Source organism: Crocodylus porosus, unplaced genomic scaffold, assembly GCF_001723895.1.
Source record: "Crocodylus porosus isolate Cpor-Errol unplaced genomic scaffold, CroPor_comp1, whole genome shotgun sequence".
Lineage (NCBI taxonomy): Eukaryota > Metazoa > Chordata > Crocodylia > Crocodylidae > Crocodylus > Crocodylus porosus.
In genome coordinates, this window is record NW_017728928.1 from 16,738,682 (window position 1) to 16,760,752 (window position 22,071).

The window sequence follows — 22,071 nt, forward strand, 5'->3', positions numbered from 1 at the left end:
TTCTTTAGGGATAGTGTCTTTGAAAATAGCCATAAATCTGGATTATACTTTCCAAGAGCTTATTGTCACTGTGTGTAAGGTGCAAGTGTATTTGTAAAAAGAAAAGAAATATATCTGCCAGCCAGTTTTGGTTGTGTTGACCTAGGTCAAAAATTCTGGGAAGATGCTGTCTGGGCCTGCAACCTTGCTAGGTTTAGCAAGTGCTTAAGGCTTTTTACGCTTCCTTTCTAGTGAATGGCTTTGACAGATTTGGTGTTGCTGGGCAGCCCAACTGGGAACGACACTTTTTCTTCACTTTCCTTTTGCAACAATAAATTGTTTGGAACTTCAAGTTCGGGAGCATTTGGGTGGCTATGGCTTCAGCTGTAACGTATGATTCTCGGCTTTAGGGAAGTTTAGCACAGCCAAGATCACAGGGAAGCCTCCAGGTTTTCCTGCCCAATTGGCTAAAAACCTTGGCTCTGCATAGCTTCTGTCCAGCCTGGAGAAGTTTAGTGATCCCAGGATTGCAATTGTAACAGCAAGGTTACAGTTATCCTGGGTGCTGAGCAACATGAAGTGTATGCTTTCATATAAGCTGCAGGGGATGTTCCTTTTTTGTTACCATTCACAGATGTTGATGACTCTAACATAGTTGGCTACATTTACAGGTATTTGGTAAACCACTTTTTCTGTGGTTTCTGTGCTGCTGTTCCAACTTTTTTTCCTGAAGTCCCAACATGACTTGATAGGAATGCAGTTAGAGACCTACACGCGTTGGCATGTGGGACATCACAAAGGATAGCTTATTTTATCACTGGGGGACTGTGAATTTCAGTAACAGAATACAAAGCACAAGTCTAGTGAGTAGTCCAATCTTCAGCTTATGGAATAAAAGGCTCCTGGCTACTTAGGATCAAATAGCAGGTGATTGTCATGGTTTGAGGCCCACCCAAAACATCATTGCTATGGTATTCCCCAAATGGGTGGCTGCTTCTGAAATTTCCAAATTACTGAAAGTGGATGTGATTTTGTAGAAATGCTATGAGTCTGGTGACATGCAGTTACATAAATATTTGTGACTGTAAACTCACTGAGTCTCATGACAGGCATGGTTTTGAAAATGTTGAGTCCATAGGGCAGATGTTTCGAAGTTCCTGTTGGAACTTGTTTTGAGTGATTTTGGCTCACCCTTAATTTTTGTCCTGGAATGTGGTATTTCTACACTTTCTTGCTGTCCACAGAATGAGTCTCTTGTAGCAGGAGGACATTGATCTTTTGTTTGTGTAACTGGTTGGTCAGGTACTTGAATTCTGCAACTAAAACACCTTCTGTGTTGAGATGACAGATGTGCAGACATAAGCCTCTGTTTCTTTTTCAGTATCAGTCATTTCACTTCAGGTGGAAGACGGTAACCATCACACAATCCTCCCTTTTTAGCTGTTTTCACCTGTCCAGTATCCTTAGTACAGCACCTGAACACCAAACAAAGGCCTCCCCGTCCAAAAAGTAGCTCAAGTAATGAACTTTATACACACTACATATTCCTGAATATCACTTTTCAGTGTATTAAAAATCAAAATACATCTTTTTTACAAGCTGAGAAAGACACTTTTTCCCCAAAACCATTTTCACTACCAACATTTGAAGCTGTTCTGCCCCTTCCACAAGTTTCTAGGACAGTGAGAGGTATAATATTTTTCTTCTTGCTCAAATTTTGTGAATGCATGCTTAGCTATGAGTCCATTTAAAGATATATTCTGGAGTACAATAGGGGCTATGTCTATACTAGGAGCACTTTACCAGCATAAAATTAACAATAATACTATGGAGGTAAAGCACTTCTAATGTGGAAGCAGCTAAGCTGAAATGTGCACTAATACAGTAAAACCACCCCTCTTCACTGGCAGAACTACAACACAAGTTATACCAGTCAAAATGCAATTTTGCTGGTAAAACTGAACCTATCCTTAAAGGTCCTGCTATCACAGCTATGAAAATCACATCCACTCAAATCCTTTATAAGCACAGTTCAGACAGCAAAAGGCCATAGAATTCACCTAACTCGAGTGTTCATTGCTGTGCCTGAACAGCTATGTTTAGTGAAGGGAAAAATTCTGATAACTGTTTAAATGCAGTTGAGTTACAACTCTCCTTATTTGTTAATGTGATATGGGCCCTTTTTACAACTACGCCAAAGAAATTGGGGTTATTTTTCCTCTCCCAAAGTAAATGAATACTAGAAGACAATGATGCTTTATAGAGTTAATCTGGGATTGCCACCACACATGGACACACAGGAAAATTCAGGCTTTTTCAGCTTCTTTTTTCCCATATTTTGCTCCTTAGTCCTTCAGGAGGGTAGGAGGAAAGGGGAGGAACAGGACCCCCCCAAAACCACAAGCTCCTCTAGTTTTCTTTTCTTCATCCTAACCACACAAAGCAATAGCAATACCTATATATCACTACTTCACTACCCTTCTCCTCTTGCAAAAGGGAATCGAATCTTGCAACTCTTCTACCTTTTTGATGTCCTCCACTCTTGAAAAGAACCTTGTGTCTTCTCAGATCTACTTAATCCATTTACTAGGGCATCATTTTTGCTCACCCAGATTAAGCATACAACTGTCCTCCTCCCTCTTGCGTTTTCCTATTTAATTTCTATTTAATAGCTATTATCTGAATAATTCTTAACAGTTAGCATGTATCTTTACATCACTACCTGCCAGAACATGTCTAGACAACATGTTCAGGTCTGCCTCAAACATGCTGTGAATGGGAAACAAAAGGGCAATTGATATAAATTCACTCAAAGAGAAATGAAGATTATCTTAGGTCTAGCCCATGAACAGAGTGTTTCTAAAATTACCGTGTTTGTAAAAGGGAAACCTGCTGACAAGTATGCACTGTCTAGAAGATGATGTAATTGTAAGTGCCAGTGAAGACTTGTAACAGTTGGACTTCAATAAAAAAGCAGTATTACAAAAGGGGGAAGTTTAGCCACAGACAAATATTCTGTAGCATGGAAAAAAGGTGGGGGCAAGAACTGTTCTATCATTCCAAAGAGTTGGGTAATGTTACAATAGTCCGTAAATATGCTTAATGACAGTTCAGCAATGCTTCATAGAGTCTGGTTTATTCTACCCATGTTTTAAGAATTTCAGTTTCTGTAAACTTACTCAAAATACTGTATTCATTCATTTAGGTTACATAAAAATGGTATCCAACTTATTCAAGGTAGAGAAAAAAAGAGAGAGAAAGATAGAGAAGCAGTAAGAACAAGAAATCAAGTCTAATGGAGGCTGCTGTCTCCACACTGAGCTAAGGAATAGCAAGACGTTTGTGGAGGTCAATCCAATCCCCATGACTCCTAATCAGAGCCCATGCCCAGAGGATGTGCTACGGCCAGTAAGTAACAAATGGTCTGAGCTTCTGAGTCACCTGACTTAAAATACAGGTATAAGTGCTCCTCTCTACACTGAGATCAAAAGATACTGATCCAGATGCTCAATGACCTGAAACCTAAGGGCATTTGTACACATGCTGTGGGGGTGGGGGTGGGGGTGGGTGCTTTACAGTGGCTCTCAGAGCCACTCTAATTAATTAAAGCACCTGCAGCATCTTGTGTATCAGTGATCCCATTCTTCAAAATGGCAGCAGGGGCACTTTAACTAAAGCTTGAACAAGTCTGAACCTCCTTGAATGTCTACAGGCAGCCTTCGAAACTTACTAAAATGTTTCACTTGCATCTTATACATACCGTAAAATCCTGGAACATTTAATAAACAATCATTTCATACGCTTTCCAGTAAAAAGAAGTGTGCATGGAAAAATGGAAATTCATAGAGTCAATTTCTTTTGCTTCAGTGTATTACTATTAATAAACAGCAGGCTATTTTAAGAATAGGACATAGCTATGTGTAACCATCTGTGCCGCTCGCTAGCAAGTTTTTGTCCTAACTGGTTTTTCGGACACTGCCGTCTCCTTCATGGTGGACAGCTTGTCGTCCGGTCAGATGTCCCAGATGGTCCCTAGGGGTTCTCACATGCCACCTTTTGTTGGTATACGTTTATTATTGGGAGGATGATTTTAAGTCCTGCCTCCCCTGGTGCCCTCCTTCAATCTTCCTGTCCGGCTTCCCATTTCAGGGTTCTGCCTCTGCCTTAAGCCAACCACTGATGTTAATTCTGAGCCGTGACTAAGACAGAGTCTGCTCATCATGGTAAAGGTTTTCTGTTTGTCTTTTTAGGTTTGAAAAGTTCAGACGGTGTACTATCCAGGTTTGGGCCGTACATTAACTGGCTTGTAATTTTACCTGCCCTGGGTTACCGTCCAGGGCGAGAAAGATATGCTCCTTTCTCTCCCTGGTTCTGGTCCACTGCAGTCCCAGGTTCCTTCTCACTCTCTCTCTCTCTTCAGGTTTGTCGCTGTCCCATTCCTGGCTGGGTGTATCCAGGATCCAGTGCTCTGTCCCAGGTAGCACCTAGGTTCTGTTGGGCTTCTATCATCCTGGCATGCCCCCTCTTGGGGCTCCCACCATATGCCCTTGGTGGGGCTGCACACAGCTCCAGGCCACTCTGGGCCTTCCAGACAACTCACTTCTGGTCCTCCCAGATCTTGGTCCAGTGGGGTTTTTTTTTTCCCCCTCCAGGGATCCGGCCAGCAAATCTGTGTTGGCACACTGCCATAAAGCAGGTCCATGCTGGTGCCAGTGCCAGCCCTGGTTCTCACCCTGCGCACTGCAGCTTTTTTTCTTTGATCTTCAGCACAGTGTGTTTTTCCCCCTGCCACCCCACTCCTACTATGTTTCTGGTCTCCAGCAGCGTTCCGCTGGCTCCATGCCTCTCTGGGCTCTCCTCCCTCTGGTAAGGTTCTATTCATGGTAGTGCCCCCTCCACACTATGGCAGCAACAAGTTATATACATTTTGCAATGTTTAGCCATGCTGAAACAAGACTACCTGCTTCAGAAGACTTCAAGCAAATCCATGCCAAGGGTAATGTAATTAACAAACTACATAATAGCTGCCTCAGTTCCCAAGATATGGTAGTGTTTGTGTGTAGTCTAAACAGCAGACAAAAGAGTTTCAAGTGGCAACCTGTATTTATAGGACTACTGTAGTACAAATATAATAAGAAGATACAGCACACAAAAGCCTTTCAAATCTATGGCAGGACAAGCAAGCTTTGTTGGCATGTGAATGCAGTCATTACAAATTCAAGTTACAGGCTGCCACTCTCCTAAAACTTATACTGCTGGCTGTCAACATATCAGGTAACCCAGCTCTCTCATTTTCTATTTTAATTTTTCATCCTATACTCCCTTATACCACCTATACTCCCTGACTAATCTCCTGTTTGCATTTCAATTAACAGAGATATCAACAGGAGCCAGTAAAAGCAATTTAAATCTGATGCCCTGAGGTATAACTACTAAACAAAATGTTTCACTGAGAAAGTTTCTGCTGTACTTGACAGTAAATTCTCTACTGTTCTTCTATACCCAGATTCTCCCAGATGAGGGGTCCAACAATCTCTTCTTCTACATAAAGTCAACAGGAGAGCTACTGTGGAATATTAGCTGAAATCCTGCAAGACAGGGATAAAATATGCAGTTTTACATCACATGAAAATACCGCCCTACATGGCTTTTGCCATACATTGGCTGAAGCTGATTATGGAAAAGACCGAAGTGATACCAAAAGAAAGAGGCAAGTACTTTGTGTCAGGGAACAGGGCCCCAAGGTCACAGTGAGCCGGGGTGGCCATCGGAACGAACAGGAGGGATTTGTAGTGTGGAGTTTAGAGATGCAGACACGTAGTGGGTACAAACAAGGTGGGTTTATTTCATTTACGCTTTTGTGGAGCATAGGTACGAGGATCTTCGGTTACAGTACGAACGATTACTGGCAACAGAGGGGTCTGTTGGCCCATGAGGTTCACAACGAGCCCTTGCTTTCTACCACTGGAACTAGTCCAGTGATAGGTGCGGCTGCCCATTGTTAGTCCCAGGGCTGGTCAACAGCTCATAAGCGGGAAACAAACAAACGATAACAAAACTGTAACTCGAGGTAACGCGTGACGCCAGTCCAATGATGATGGACGATGAAGAATGGTCGAGGAGATAAGCCGAAGTCAAAGCCGGACGATGATGTAAGCCAAGACGTCAGGTCAGTGGAGTAGGCCAAGCCGTAGTCGATAAAGGAAACTGAAGTCAGTTCAAAGCCGGGTAGGTATTAGCCGAGTCGTAATCAAAAATCGCAGAGACGTAATCAAAGTTGGAACCGGAGACAAAGCCAAACAAGTCCGTAACCAGGAGATCAATTAAAGTAATTACACAGGTAAGTCACTGTGCAACTTTGGAAAGGGAGCTGGGGAACTAGGTCCCAATCTCTCTCCTACTAGCAGTCCCTGCCTAGGCAGCCTCTGCCTTCAGATCGAGCAGCTCTCTCTCTCTCCCTCTTCGACACACACCAATAACACTCCTAACGCTCACACAACCCACACCGCCCACACCCAAAGGTGGGGGTCAGGAACCTTTTAAAGCTACCCCCAGTCAATCAGGGTGCTTGACCGCTAGAATCTTCTGAATGGTGACATCATTGTTTTGTGTGACTGAGCATGTGTGAGTTAGGCCTCTGTGTTGTTACTAGGCATGTGCAGGGCTTGAAAATAGGTCATGGATGATTGACATCCCTACAGGTCACCCAGGGGGCACACACTGGGCACACTGTGGAATTTTCCATTAGCTGATGTTATCTGTGCATGTCTGGGGACTTAACTCATGTGTTGCCAGCACTCCTTAAGATTTTGCTCGGACACTTTGGTGAACTTTTCTTCATCATAATGAAAGGAGTTAAAGATGTCCTCTATAATACTGGGCTACCTCCTAGACTCTGCTTAGCACTTGGACAGCCAAATAGCTATAGCAACAAAATAGTGACTACCATCTGTGGCCACCCAAAAAATTGTGATTACTGAATGTAGACCCTGTCACAGTGATTAACATATCTGTAACATCTAGATGGAGCTATTACTGGAACTCACAATATAATAGGTTCTCAACTGAAGAACTGAAACCTCCTTCCCTCTAATATATGGCTGATGAAAGCAGGGTGAAGAATAATCAACAGAAGGGAAGCAGCGAAACTTTTTCTGTTATAAAATGCAGCCAAAGGAGAGAAAAAGATGAAGAATACTGTTCTGTGTCAAGAAAGAGAAACACATACCTAAAGATAGTTCCAGCTTGTTCAAAACACAGAAGTTCACCTATTCCAAAATATAGGTAATCTAAACCATCCCATCCCACCACAGTGCTCTCTACACTGCATCCCCACTATACAGAGAAATCAGTTTAAGGTGACATACTGATCCTAGATATAAGAAAATATTTCTCTGCTTCTACAACAATGACTTCCTGTAAAAAGTGAGTTTAATTGGAAGCATGATACTGTCAACCATAAGGAATAGGTTCATGTCAGCAGGAGACAGAATCACAGGCTACCTCATCTGACGCTATGAATGGACTTGCAGACAGCAAGAAATGGAAAAGAATAGAGTAATTTAAATACAAAGGACAGAGATGGGGGAGGCAAGGAGAGGATACTACTGAGAGAGGCAAAAATGAGTTGAAGTGAGTCCAAGGGATAAATTAAGTAGTGAAGGACTGCCCCATCTGTCCAATGTAGAGAACAGAGTGGCATTGTAAGCACTAGAGGTGCACTGATACATTGGTCCCATATCGGATCAGCATTGATATAGGGAAAATTGATAGTATCAGAAATTGGCTTTTTTTGCCTAATGTGGCTGATAAACACCCCATGCATGCAAAGCATTTCCTGGCGGGGGCGCTGGGCTGAGCTGTGCTTGGGGTGGGTAGCGGCAATGCTGGGAGGGGGGTTGGGAGAGCTACAGCAAATTTTGGGGTGGCTGCAGACACCCCCCCCCCATAGCTCCCTCCCAGTGCCATCGCTGCCCTGAGTATAGCCCTGGCCCAGCCCCCCCCGGAAGAGCCCAGCACTGCCCCGGCCCCGGCACCCCATGCACAGATCCAGGGACACATGCCCCCATGCCCTTCCAGGGTGCATGCAGCAGCAGGAGCCACCTCCCCCTCCCTGTGACCCCCAGATGAGCCACTCGCAGCTCTGTCCCACACCTTGACCCAGCTGAGCAGAACTTCCATCTGCTCCACCCTTTCCTCACCACAGGGGCCTCAATCTGCCCCTCCCACACCCCTTTCCTTCCCCCACACCAGACGTTCCACCACAACACTGGCCTCCAAGATGCCCGGCTGCATACTGGAATCAGATCAGTATCAGTTGATATGGTTCCTTAAAAATCGGCCGTCAGTATGGGCCCAAAAATTCTCTATTGGTGTACTCCTACTAAGCATGTGATGGCATATATGATGCTAGTAGAGGACCAGGTGAAGTAACCCAGATATTATAATCCATGTTGTTTGGTCCAATGATGTGGTCTGTATTGATCAGGGGGTACAGTTCGCATCTGGGGCTGCTGCAAAGCCTGCCATCTTAGTGAAATTAGTTGTTAGGTAGTCTGTTGCTGGGGAGATGTTATTTGAGGTTGGAGGGGATGCCTGTAAATCAGGAAAGACTTATCCCCAAAAGCTGTCTTGAGATGGTCATCATCTTTCAGGGGAGTTGGAGTTCATTAACAATGTGTCCTAAGTGTTCAAGCGGGGGTGGGGAGGGGTTGGTAACAATGAGAGAGATTCTGTTGTTATTGTGGCAGATCCAGGCAGGATATGAGGCTGCTGATTTGAGTGGTTACAGTTTTTAGATTGTATTTTAACTGTAGGAATCCTTGCTTAAGATCCCCAAAATACACATCCCCAGTTGTAATGGAGTGATTTGCACTGTAAATGATGGAACTAGTGGTGTGTTTAAGATGAAAGGTGGTAGCCTGCAGGTAGCTGTAGCAGTTGGTTAGTTTCTAATACAATGTGGTGATGATGTGACCATTGCAAAGTTTCACAGTGGTGTCCAAGAAATGAATGTTCTGAGTAAAGCATTCTCATGTTAGTTTGATAGTGGTTGTTAAAGTACTGATGAAATTTCTCCAGAGATTCCTTCCCATCACTGGACCAGACAACACAGATTATAACATTCAGGCTTCATTAAGCTGCTCTTCTACCACTGTCATTGTAACAGGAAGCTGCCTCCCAACTGGAACCCCACCATCACTGTCAAAATCTCCCGGGTGCAGCCAGATAGCTGCTCGGCCCAACTTGAGGTCATGCTAGGGCTCCACCACTGTCAGCCAGCATGCCCAGGAGTAAACCCAGAAGTGCCAGCAAGTCCTGGCTTCTGGCGAGCTCCAGCTGCGGGCTCTGATGTGGCCAAGGAGCCAGATGTGATTGGCTCCCTAGTGGCCCAGCAGGATCAAATAGCAGAGGAACAAAGTCTGTTATCCCCAGAGAGGGGAGTGAGTGCACTGTTTCCAGAACGAGAGCAGTGCCTGTCTGTGTGCAGGCATACAGAGCAACCAGGAGCCATACGTACATGGGTCTAAGCCCAGGGTAAACTCCAGGATTGAAGTGAGCAAATGAAGGGTAGCCTGTGGAAAAGAGCCAAACATGCAATCTATCAGTCTCAGACTCGGGACACAGGGGTAAGTCTCTGCATGTGGGGAGTGGATATGAAGGTCTCTCTGGGAAACCCAACTATTGAGCTGGCAGGCTGGTGATGGTGGTGCCAGGCAGATGGATACTACCTGGGAAGTTATGGATGTGATATAGTTGAGGGCAGCATATACAAAAATTCAGAAGTCTCATTAGGGGTACTGAGTTGATAAAGAAAGGATCCCTGAATTGAGGAAGCCCAGAGGCTAAGTGATTGATACAGGACTCTTGTAATAAGCAGTAGGGCTGCACAAAGCTTCAGTTGCTGATTTGATTCAGCAGAGATTTGGCTCAATTCAGTGGCCAAATCTCCGAATCTGAATCAGGAGACCCTTTAATCTCTCCAAATTGAATTGGAACTCTCCGAATTGATTTGGAGAGATTCAGAAATATTCGATGATTCAGACATAGACACAATTTAAATGTTTTTTCTACATATATCAAGGTACTGGGCAGCTCATAAACATTGAGATGCTGGGTTGGATAGAGTGTCCCACAGGAGCACCGGGGGGGGGGGGGGGTGTCCTGAGTGCACTCAGGGAGCAGACCCAGAAGTGGAGCAGAAGACCTCCCCACCCCCCAGCTCTCAACAACTGGTGCCTCGTGGGTCTGGGGGGGCACCTGGGGTCCCCCCGTGGGTGATTATGGAACCAGAGGGGCACGGTGGGGAGGGGTCCCCGGCACACTTGGCAGTGGACCCTGAAGTGGAAGTACTTCTGGTCCACTTCCGACCTCATCGCTGAGCACATGGGGGCCCTCCCCCTGCAATCCTGTGGGACATGCTCCATCTGTCCCACCATTGCAGCGTTCATGAGCTGCACCTGGTACCTCGAGGCGCTCCAAATCATCATCGAATCTTCGGATTCAGTGACATTGAATCAGGACAGTGATCTGAATCAACAAATCGAATCACTGTCCCCCGATTCAGGTGGAATCTAAAACCAAATCGAATAAGGACTGTTTCGCACACCCCTAATATGCAGCTCTGTAGAAAGCTCTATTACTGGATTTGATAGAGGGGCTAAATAGAAAACAAAGGGACATAAGTAAGGAGTGATTGTGTCCCAAAGAACTTGTGATGTGCAAAGACCTTGAGGTAAGGCTGAATGACCGGTTGAGTCACCCATCAAGTAACTGGTATATAGCTGAAAGACCATATAGGTAAGGGCAGGGTCTATGGGAGGCAGAGCCCTGTGAAGAAGACCTATCCCCTTTGCCGAGAGAACACCGTTTTCTTTTGCTTCACCATTCAACTTCCCTTCATTTTGTTACCATCAAGGCATGGCAGGAAGCAGGCAGCAGCTTCTGGAAAGAGGTACAGATACATCACACCTTGTTGACAGTCATATGTCATCACCTACTTAGAGTGCCCTTCTGATGTCTACACTGGCCAAGCGAGGCAAGCCCTATGAAAGAATGAATGGACACTGATCTGACATCAGTTTCAGACGGACACAAAAGTCTGTAGCAGAAGTTTAACCTGCCTAGACATTCCATTGATGACCTCAGTGTAGCTATTTTTTTTAAACAAAAAAACTTTAAAAACTGACTTGAAGTCAAAATTGCTAAACAAGAAATCATCTGCAGACTGGACTGTGTTAAGTGTGGGCTTAACAGAGACTCTGGATTCTTATCTCCTATTATCTAGACTAGCCTGTATAACCCCTACGTCACTTAATGGGTTGACTGTTCTAGTGTATGCCTTGGGAGTGCTTTACCCTACCTTTGCTTCTCTCAGTAGTGTCCCTTCCTTTTCTTTTTCTTCCCCCTTCCCTGTCCTTGGTATTTAAATGAATGTATTCCTTTCTATTTAGTACCCTACTCTCTACAACAGTGGTTCTCAACCTTTTTAGACTCAAGACACCTCTAATTAGACTTAAGGCACTCCTTGGAAACTGCCAGCTCTTAGTTTTCACTTGTTTTTTGACTACAGGAAAATAATAGAGCTATTCTCCTATTGCAAAAAAACTCAGACTGCAACGGGGCAGAATGTTTCTGATACTAAGAATTCCTCTTTGAAATCTCAGGGTTTATTTTGTGAATTATATTTATATGCAGTGCTAAAATTACATGAGATACCTGAAAGAATCTCAAGGCACCCCAGATGCTGCAGCACCCTGGCTGACAATCACTGCTCTACAAGCCCATTCATAGATTTCATAGACATTAGGGCTGGAAGGGACCTTGGAAGATCACCAAGTCCAGGATCCCAGCAAGATAAACATCCAATTGTCTCTTGAAGGTGTTCAAGGTAGGTGCTTGAACCACATCTGGTGGCAGTCTATTCCAAACCTTGGGGGCTCGGACAGTAAAGAAGTTCTTCCTTATGTCCAGCCTGAAATGGTCATGGAGGAGTTTGTGACCATTTGACCTTGTCATCCCTTGGGGCGCTCTGGTGAACAGATGTTCCCCCAGGTCCTGGTGAGCACCCCTGATAAACTTATAGGTGGCCACCAGATCAACCCTGAGCCTGTGCTTTTCCAGGCTGAAGAGTCCCATGGCTCTCAACCTCTCATCATAAGGTCTGTTTTCCTGACCCTTGATCATGAGCGTGGCTCTTCTCTGCACTCTCTCAAACTTCTCCACATCCTTTTTGAATTGTGGAGCCCAAAACTGAACATAGTACTCCAGCTGCGGCCTCACCACGGCCAAGTACAATGGGAGAATGACATTCTGGGATTTGCTTGAGAAGCATCTATGGATGCAAGCCAGTATTTTGCTCACTTTACTAGCTGTAGTATCACATTGAAGGCTCACGTTCATCTTGTGGTCAATCATGACCCCCAAGTCCCTTTCGCCCGTAGTGCTAGCCAGCATAGCACTGCCAAGCCTATAAGAATGCTGCAGCTTTTTCTTCCCAAGGTGGAGAACTTTGCATTTTTTGGTGTTAAACACCATCAGGTTCTCATCCGCCCATTTCCTGAGCCTGTCAAGGTCAGCCTGGATCACCCTCTTGTCCTCAGGTGTGGACATTTTACCCCAAGTTTGGTGTCATTGGCGCACTTAACCAGTCGGCTTCTGAAAGCAACGTCCACATCATTAACGAAGATGTTGAACAGTGTAGGCCCAAGGACAGAGCCTTGAGGGACCCCACTGGTCACAGGGCACCACGGTAATTCATTTCCATCAACCATCACCCTCTGGGTCCTACCACGGAGCCAGTTCCCAAGCCACCAAATCGTGGTGAGGCTAGGGCCGCAGTTAGCCAGTTTTACTAAGAGGTGATCATGGGATACCAGATCGAAGGCTTTTTTAAAGTCAACATATATGACACCATTCTCTTCTCCCTTGTCCAGGTGATAGGTCACCTGGCTGTAAAAGGAAATCAGATTGGTAAAGCAGGACCTACCCACAACAAACCCATGCTGGCTATCCCTCAGGATGTTGCCATCGGCCAGTCTGTTAAGAATGGCTTCTTTGATCATCTTTTCTAAGACCTGCCCCAGAACAGAAGTCAGGCTGATGGGCCTGTAGATTGCCGGATCCACTTTCCCCACTTTCTTGAAGATAGGCACCATATTGGCCTTCTTCCAATCTTCGGGCACTTCACCTGAGCGCCAGGAGTTCTCAAAGATCCGTGACAGGGGGTGAGCTATGATGCTAGCCAGCTCCTTGAGTACCCTGGGGTGTAAACTGTCAAGGCTGGCTGACTTGAGGTGGTATCTGATGAAGAAGACTGTAGCCTAAGAAAGGCCAAGTCTTTCTAAACAAGTTAGTTTATAAGGTGTCCCCCAATCCTGGCTTCTGCCTGACTTCAGTCTAAGAAGGCTAACTATCTTTCACCACTCATTCGAATCAGGAAAAGTTGAAAGAGAGTGAGAAAACTATTATTTTTTAGGTAATGTGAAGAGATCAAATCCTATAGCAATGAAGGCTATAAAAAAACAACTAGATAGGATGCTGGTCCTTGAAATGGTACCTGCCATATTTACCTGAACCCAAGACTACTTTGAATTTAAGGTGACTATGCACTATGCAGTCTCTCCTGGGAACCACTCTCACTCCTCACCACACAGTCTCCCCTGTGCTCCCCTGCAGCACATACCCCATCTCCTGCTACACAAGGCACCCTGGCCTGGGCAGACAGTGACTCTGGCTCAGTTTTGCCCTAGGCCTGGAGGTGGGTCCATAGCAACTGCCTGCCCCAGCCAGTACTCAAATCCAAGATGAGGCTTGCCCTCCCCCCCATGTTGATTGCAGAAAATAATCGTGTCTTGGATTTAAGTGAATACAGTAAATTAATACCTACTCTGCGTACCACTGAATCTACTCTGATATTTACTGGAGTTGTCCAGTTAGTTTATTTCATTCTTCTTTCCACAGCTCTTTACAAGTCCTCATTTGCACTCTCAAAATGCTGGTTCAAATTAATGAGGTGAAGGCTTACATGGCCAATATCATCAATACTGGTGTATTTCTACCACAGAAAATGAAAGCAAAAACTTTCCCTGGTAGCAGAGAGGTAAGTGTAGGTTAGCCAGGAATTATTCATATTAGACACAAAATGCTGACTAAACAATAGGTAAAGACACGTGTAAGGTTGTGCAAAAAAACTTTGTTCTTTTTCTTCATGATACGTATTGTTATTATGCAACTAGCCCAGACAAGCAGAATTGCATACAGTAAAATCTTGCACAAAGAAATCTTATATTTATCTGCTACAAAATATACCATCTGTTTGTAAGAACTATATATACTGAAATCTGCCCACACTAAAGAAAAAAGAATAATTCACTTTTAAGATCAGCCATTTGTGGATTTCTGTTGCATAAAGATGCTTTGCCAAATGATATGTGGTAATGCTGCGGTATGGATCCATGCCTAAAAGAATTAAGCTCAGACAACTCTGCTCAGTTCATTTGTTGCTTGAACAATATTGTATACAGAACTCCCTGAGGTAAATGAACTAATGCATTACTCTACCACCCAATCCACTTAGCTCCTTTAAGGTTACATCAACCATCAAGGACGCATATAACCAACCAAACTGGATTTCACCCACATTCACATAATGAAAAAATACTGTGTAAGCATGGCCTTAGGCATTACAACTTTTGATCTAAATCCAAGCTACTTCATAAGCCAAAATTCTTTTTTAGAATTGAAAAGTACTTAGCAATTCTTGCTGAGGAAATGCAAATGATAACAAAATAAGCAAGTGAAAAGTAACATCAAGTACAAAACAAGTTGCAGCTGTGACAAGGGTGCACACTAACAGCCCTGGTTCAATGGAGAAGCCCATTTTACTACTTTCAACAGGCTGAGAGAGAGAGAGAGAAAGAGAGCACTTGTGTGTACATATGGTTTGCTTGCTGGACAGTAGCCTCTCAAAGCAACCAGATGAAGTATGGAAGAAACAGGGGTGAGAAGTCATGAATATTCCCTGTCCATTCACTCTTCAGTTCTGTTGTACTTCCCCCAAAGACTTCCACCAGTGCCAATGATGATTGGTGTGACTGCCCTTAAAGAGTAATTCATGTTGAATAATGACATTAAAGTCTCAAAGTAGAAAAGGGAAATGCAGAAAACATGATATGCAAAACAAAAGTTTAAATTTGTTTTGTGATCTTCATAGATTTCATAGACATTATAGCTGGAAGGGACCTTGGAAGATCATCGAGTCCAGCCCCGTGCCCAAAGGACATGAAGTCAGATGGGGTCATGGGATCCCAGCAAGATACGCATCAAATTTACTCTTGAAGGTGTTCAATGTAGGTGCTTGAACCACCTCCGATGGCAGGCTGTTCCAGACCTTGGGGTCTTGGACAGTAAAGAAATTCTTCCTTATGCCCAGCCTGAAACAGTCATTTTGAAATAACAACAATCATACTAACAAAGAAGATCAATATACAGACAGATGTCCAATTCAAGAGGGGAGCATGACTATTGTCAGAAGTGTTTCTCTAGAACAAATTCATAGGTTCTATTTTATCTTTTCAGTTTTTGGCATCTTAATGTAAACTTATATCCAATTCTATATATCAGGCTGGAAAAAATCCAGTTACTACTTTCTCTGTTTCAGTATTCAAGTATGTTCACAGTATGAGCTGTATAAACTACTGCTCAACAACTACTAACACTGCAATTCCATAAATTATACAGTAAGGAATATCATATTTCATTAGAAAGCTGACATGCAGGTATGGAGAATAGCAGGTGTACATCCTACTGCTACAAAACAGGTTGTTTAGCAGACAATACTCTATTCTAAATTAAGTGTCTTGGGTGGGAAAGTTCAAAGGTGCTTAACTCCCAAAGAAAGATAATTTTAAGAATGTCTATATTGTCCACAGACCTACAATAGTAAATACCTTTTTGACAGATAAAAATCAGCTGACCTTTGCTTTACAGAAATCCCTTAAACTCTCCTTTGAAAGCTTTGACATTTTCTCTTGGGAGGTTAATTTCATCAAGGAGTCTATATTTACTGAATATTTGTAAAGGAATGAAACTGATTTTTAAAGAAATAAGAAGTTCTTCTGGTCCAACACAGAACAAACCAAACTGACATTTCATACCACCAAAATATTCATAATGTTTACCATCTTCAGAAAGTCAATGGAACATATATAACAACTCCCTTCAAAGGGTACTGTTGGTTTTAACCAACACTTAATAGTCTCTTTCTCCAACCACCACACAGTATGTAAAATTTAAATTTTTCCTGAATAAACACATTTGTACTGTAGAAATAAAGAATCCTTTTTCTACTGAAAACTTCTTTTGAAGACCACGTTTTTGAAGCCAGTTATGAGAAAAATGTCCATTTAACCACAACCTTTTTACAACAAACCCTTGACATTCCTATTGTTTGAGAAACTGTAAACATTAATCACATTTGCTTAAATCAAGCTGCAAAAAGTTCTTTGTAAGTTTTCCAATGCTTAATGTATAACATAAAAATGTGTTCCAGTTTAAGTGACGTATTTCAACCTAATGCTAGTTTGATAGCATCTTCATACCTATTTTGAAGTAGTATTTTACTGACAAAAAACAGGCTTTGGTTTGCCACACAACAAATAATCATAAGGGAAAATGATATAAAAGCTACTATTATGCACTAGTGTTTAGCTAAAGGGAAAGTGTATGTTAGGTAATGCTTAGCCACTACCAGTCCAACTGTGAAATTTTTTATACTCTGTTGAAGAAATGTATCTGGCACTCTTTAAAGGAAAAATAGACACGCGAGAAAAAGAAAGTACTCACACTGTTTGGATGCTGAATGGCAGCCTCGTACTGCAATCTAACTCTCTGTGGCATCATAACATCATCCTGCAATAAACAGCACACTATTATTTTACATTAAATGGGTCACACACAGTACAGTACTCAAACACATATCAGGATGTCATGTTTGGTTAGCTATCATTTTACTGCCCTACAGTCAAGGCATTTTTATAAATACAGGTACAACAATTATTAAAATTGCTTTGACCATTATTTAGCTCCTTTTCACATAGGTTATGATACCAAAAACACAGTATTTAAAAAGGAACCTGAGGAAAACTTGTAGATGTAAAAATTAAACCTGCGTTTTCTAATTATGTTCTTCTATTCTGTACACTACTCTATTCTCACGAGACAGGGAAATTATATAAGAATCCAGTTCTCTGAATAAATTTCTATGCAGGATTTCTGTGCCTTCTCAAAAGGAGGAAACAGGGCAATATCATTTGATACTGTATCATATTCAGGACAGCACAACAATTGTATGTGTGGGATAGCAACAAACAAATTCTTATGGTACTTTCATGCCAAATACAAGTGAATTATGTGCACAAATCTTAGGCTCTTCTGTATACATGATTCTAAACATATACAAATGATCGTAGAATCATGGGTTTGGAAGGGACTTCCAGGGTCATCTAGTCAACACCCTGTACAAATGCAGGATTTGCTGTTCCAAAACCATCCCATACAGAAGTTTACCTAGCAACTTTTTGAGAACCCTCAATGAAGGTGCTTCCATAATTTCCCTAGGCAATCTGGACCTCTGTTCTTACACATTTTTCCCTCAGATTCAATCTAAACCTGTTTTTCAGGAATTAAAGTCATTGCTTCATGGTCTGTCTTCAATGGCAAGGGAGAAAAATGTTTCTCCATTTGGTTAATGACAAACTTTCAAATATTTGAAAACAGCTATCACATTGGCCTTTAATCTCTTTTTTTTTGCAAACTAAACATACCTAGTTCCTTCAGCCTTAACCTCATATGACTTGCTTTCCAATCCTTTTATCATCTTTGTCACTTGCCTGGTCCCTTTCCAGTTTCTTTACATCGTTTTAATGATATGGTGTTGAAACAGGACAGGGTACTTTAGCTGAAGACTAACAGCACAGAGCAGAATGGTATTATCACCTCTTGTGTCTTGCATATGATGCAAAAGTACACTAGCTTTCTTTCTCTGCCTTTCTTTCTTTTTTTTTTTTGCAGCAGTAGCAGCAGCAGTAGCAGCATTACACTGACTCGCACTGATTTACAATCCACCATAACTACAAGATCCTTCGCAGTAATGCTACTGCCAGGCCAGTCATTCCTCACTCTGTACTTGCCCATTTATTTCTTCTCATATATTTCTCAATAACCTGGCCTCCCACCATATTACAACCAATTAAGAAACAACAAGGCATGGCAGGCAAGGAGGCAGGCGGTTGGCCCAGAACAGGTGGGTAGCCAATGGCAGACTGGCCCCAGGAAAACCCCCTGTTACACTTTGTATCACATCTGATACCAAGTGCCTGCAGGCCAAGCTCTCTCAAGCAGAGCCCAGTCCTGGGTGAGGGCCCCATGTCACCCACCTTCTATATTCTGGGTCCCTCATCTCTGCAAAGTAGTGACTCCTCTGCCCATGGCTGGCTGCTACTTCCCTGCACCTGTGCTCAGGCTGAGTCTTAAATTATTTTTATTCTTATAAATAAATTGAGAGGCTGTGACACAGATGTTTACATGGTCTGGTGGTTGGCAAATTGGCTTAGCAGTCGCACTCAGAAAGTGGCAGTAAACAGGTCAGTATTGACCTGGAAGGATGAGAGTAGTGGGGTCCCACAGGGTTCAGTCCTTGGACCTGTACTCTTCAGTATCTTCATCAGTGACTTGGATGTGGGTGTGAAGTGTAGTCTGTCTAAGTTTGCACATGATACAAAATTATGGGGTGAAGTACACTCTCCAGAGCGTAGGGAATGATTGCAGGTAGACCTGGGCAGGTTAGAAAAGTGGGCAATACACAATAGGATGCAGTACACCAAGGACAAGTGCAGAGTGCTGCACCTAGGGTGCAAAAATATCCAGCACACCTACTGGCTGGGAAGTGACCCTCTCAGCAGCACAGAAGCGGAAAAGAATCTCATAGTGGACTCCAAGTTGAACATGAGTTGTCAGTGTGACAAAATCATCAGCAAAGCTAACCACACTTTATCATGCATCAGCAGATGCATGACAAATAGATCCAAGGAGATAATACTTCCCCACTATGCGGCACTGGCCAGACCACAGTTGGAGTACTGCGTCCAGTTTTGGGTGCACACTTCAAGAAGGATGTTGATAGACTCAAGAGGGTCCAAAGGAGGGCCACTTGTATGGTTAAGAGCTTACAGGACAGGTCCTATGAGGAGAGACTGAGGGACCTGGACCTCACCAGCCTCTGCATGAAAAGGCTGAGAGGTGATCTTGTGGCCACCTACAAATTCATTAGGGGGGGGCGCAGCAAGGGATCGGAGATGCTCTGTTCACCAGGGCACCTCTTGGGGTAACAAGGAACAATGGTCACAAATTGACAGAGAGAAGATTTAGGCTAGATATCAGGAAAAACTTCTTCATGGTAAGGGTGGCCAAAATTTGGAATGGGTCTCCAAAGAAGGTGGTGCTCTCCCCTACCTTGGGGGTCTTTAAGAAAAGGCTGGATAGGCATGTGGTTGGGGTTGCATACGATGCAAAAGTACACTAGCTTTCTTTCTCTGTCTTTCTTTCTTTTTTTTTGCAGCAGCAGTAGCAGCAGCAGTAGCAGCATTACACTGACTCGCATTGATTTACAATCCACCATAGAAAGAGCAGCACTCTTTCCTGCACAGCCGGGGGTTGGACTCGATGATCTGTTGAGGTCCCTTCTGACCCTAGCATCTATGAATCTATGAATCTGTTTGAAGCACCTTTTATTTATCATTGTTTATTTTAATTTTGCTGTCTATAGTCTGGTTTCCCAATGTATCAAGACACTCTTGAATTTTAAACTCGGCCTCCCAATTTTGTGTCATCTGAAAATCTGATCAATATATTTTCTATACCCACATCCAAGTCAGTAATAAAAATGTTAAGTGGCACTGAATCCATAAAAGACCCTGTAAAACTCCACTTAAGACTTCTTGCCAGCCTGATATTGAACCATTTATAGTTCTTCTTTGTTTGCAGTTATTCAACAAACTATGTATCCACCTAACAATAAGTCTTTCTAGCCCACATCCTTCTAGTTTACTTATGAAAATGACAATTAGGACTGCATGAAAGCTTCATTATAGTCCAGGTACACCATGTTCACAGTATTCATCTTATTCACCAAACTGTTCACCCTGTCAAAAATACAAATCAAGATGGTTTGACATGATTTGTTCTTAACACATCCTTGCTGGCTACTACTGATCATCTTCTTGTCTTCCAGATATTTATGAACTGACCATTTTATAGTTGATTCTGGTAGCATCACTGATATTGAGGTTGGACCAAATGAGTGATTTGCTGAAACTGAGCATGTAGTGACCTGGACATGTATTGAGACTGCTCAGCTCTCATGTTTGAATGTTTGCTATTTTGTCAAGCCAAAAATAATCTACATAATATTTGTCCAGTATATCTATGGCCCAAAGATTTTTGGTCATTGGATATTTTATCTTTGCATTATTTTTAAGTAGACAGCTGAGCAGTTGGGAGCTTTGTAATTAAGGGTTATCTAGTAAGAAGACAGCAAAATAAAGTCATTACCAACAAATCTGTATAACATAAAGACACATAAAATAAAGTTTCTGAACCCTAACAGATAAACTACAAATCAAGTAAATATCGCTGAAAAGGTTGATAAGTTTTTTATCAACTATAAATTTATCTCAGAGGTCCTGCCAAAGGATAACCTCACCTTGGGAAACAAGCACTGGCTGATGAAAACTAATGGGACAGTTAAGGCCCTGGCCTTTCTTTTGTTTTTAAGACATTATTTGAAATTCCACGTTAACTATAAGATTTTCTTAAGTAAGTGAGATTTCAAGCTTAAATCCAGCTGTGTAATCAAGAAATATCTGGGGCAAATATTTGCTCAAATTCAAGACAAGGTGTCTACCCATCCCACAGTCAGCATGGGGGGGAAACGCCTCATCTCAGATTCAGGTAACGACGTGGGGCAGACAGTGACTCAGCTCTGGCTTTGTCTCTGGGCTCAGGACCAAAGCTGCTACCTGCTCCAGGCCAGAATAATCCATTTGGCAGGGGAGGGGGCTCGCTGCTGGGGGGAGGGAGTGCAGGGAGGACCATAAGGGGCGGGAAGGATTTAGGCTGCAGGTACCACCCCCATGCCTGAGCCTACCCTCTCCTCATCCCCTGCTACCCTCAACCCAGTCGCCCTCTCTCCCCTGACCTTATACTCTGGCTCTGGTCCCTTCTGTCCTGACCAAGTCTGGCTGGGAGTTGCTGCTGAATACCTTGAGCCAGAGCAGAGCTGTAGCAGAAGGTAAAGAGGGGCAGGGTAATGGAGAGTGGACAGGGAGGAAGTGAGGGGGGCAGGCAAGGGAGACAGGGAGGTAGAGCTGAAAAGGGGAGCAGGGCACAAGAGGCAGGTACAGGCATGGCAGGGCAGGTGGCAGAACAGCATGTGGCAGGGGGACAGACAGGCACAGGTCAGAGCAGGGGCAAGGGAATAATGGGCAGGGGTCTGGCCTCTCACCCCTCCACTGCTGCTTCTTCCCATAGCAGTGTGGGGGATGAATTAAAGATAACCTTCCACTAATTAGAGTCTATCCATAGGAAATTATAATAAATTTATTTATTAAAAAAATTAATAATTTTCCATGGATAGAATCTAATCACTGGGACGGTTGTCTTCAATTTGCAGTAGTCTTGGATTCAGGTAAACATAGTAGTTCTAAAGCTGTGGCTAGTATGGAACTGCAGACTGCCAAAGCTGTACCAGCTTGGTTCCCACAAAATTTACAGAACTCATACTCTACTTGCCAGGCCAGGAGTGCTCTGCAGGGCAGGCTGAAAGAATCAAGAGTCATGCTTTCTGATGTGTACCATGTGATGCCCCATGAAAGACGTGATCCTAGAATAAATAATCTATACAGACAGATGTGAAAGGATGCCATGGGTTTTCTCAAGCTGACCAGAATATAGGTGCAAAATGACTGTATTTTTGCAAAACTAGAGGTCTAGGATCTTGATAGTTTGGGAAAACCTTTAGTCATGAGGATTATT

The 22,071-nt window shown here is 43.2% G+C and overlaps 1 protein-coding gene across 10 annotated transcripts in view; it reads right to left on the minus strand.

Moving 5' to 3' along the window:
• Window positions 1–22,071, minus strand: part of B3GNTL1 (UDP-GlcNAc:betaGal beta-1,3-N-acetylglucosaminyltransferase-like 1) — a 316,252-nt gene that overhangs the window by 248,275 nt on the left and 45,906 nt on the right. For 9 of the 10 annotated variants that reach the window (XM_019542723.1, XM_019542721.1, XM_019542717.1 and 6 more), the window contains exon 5: window positions 16,825–16,890. The exons of the other annotated variant lie outside the window; for it this stretch is intronic. In XM_019542723.1, coding sequence (XP_019398268.1) covers window positions 16,825–16,890 — 66 coding nt within the window. The remainder of the gene's footprint in view (window positions 1–16,824; window positions 16,891–22,071) is intronic. 10 annotated transcript variants of the gene reach the window in all.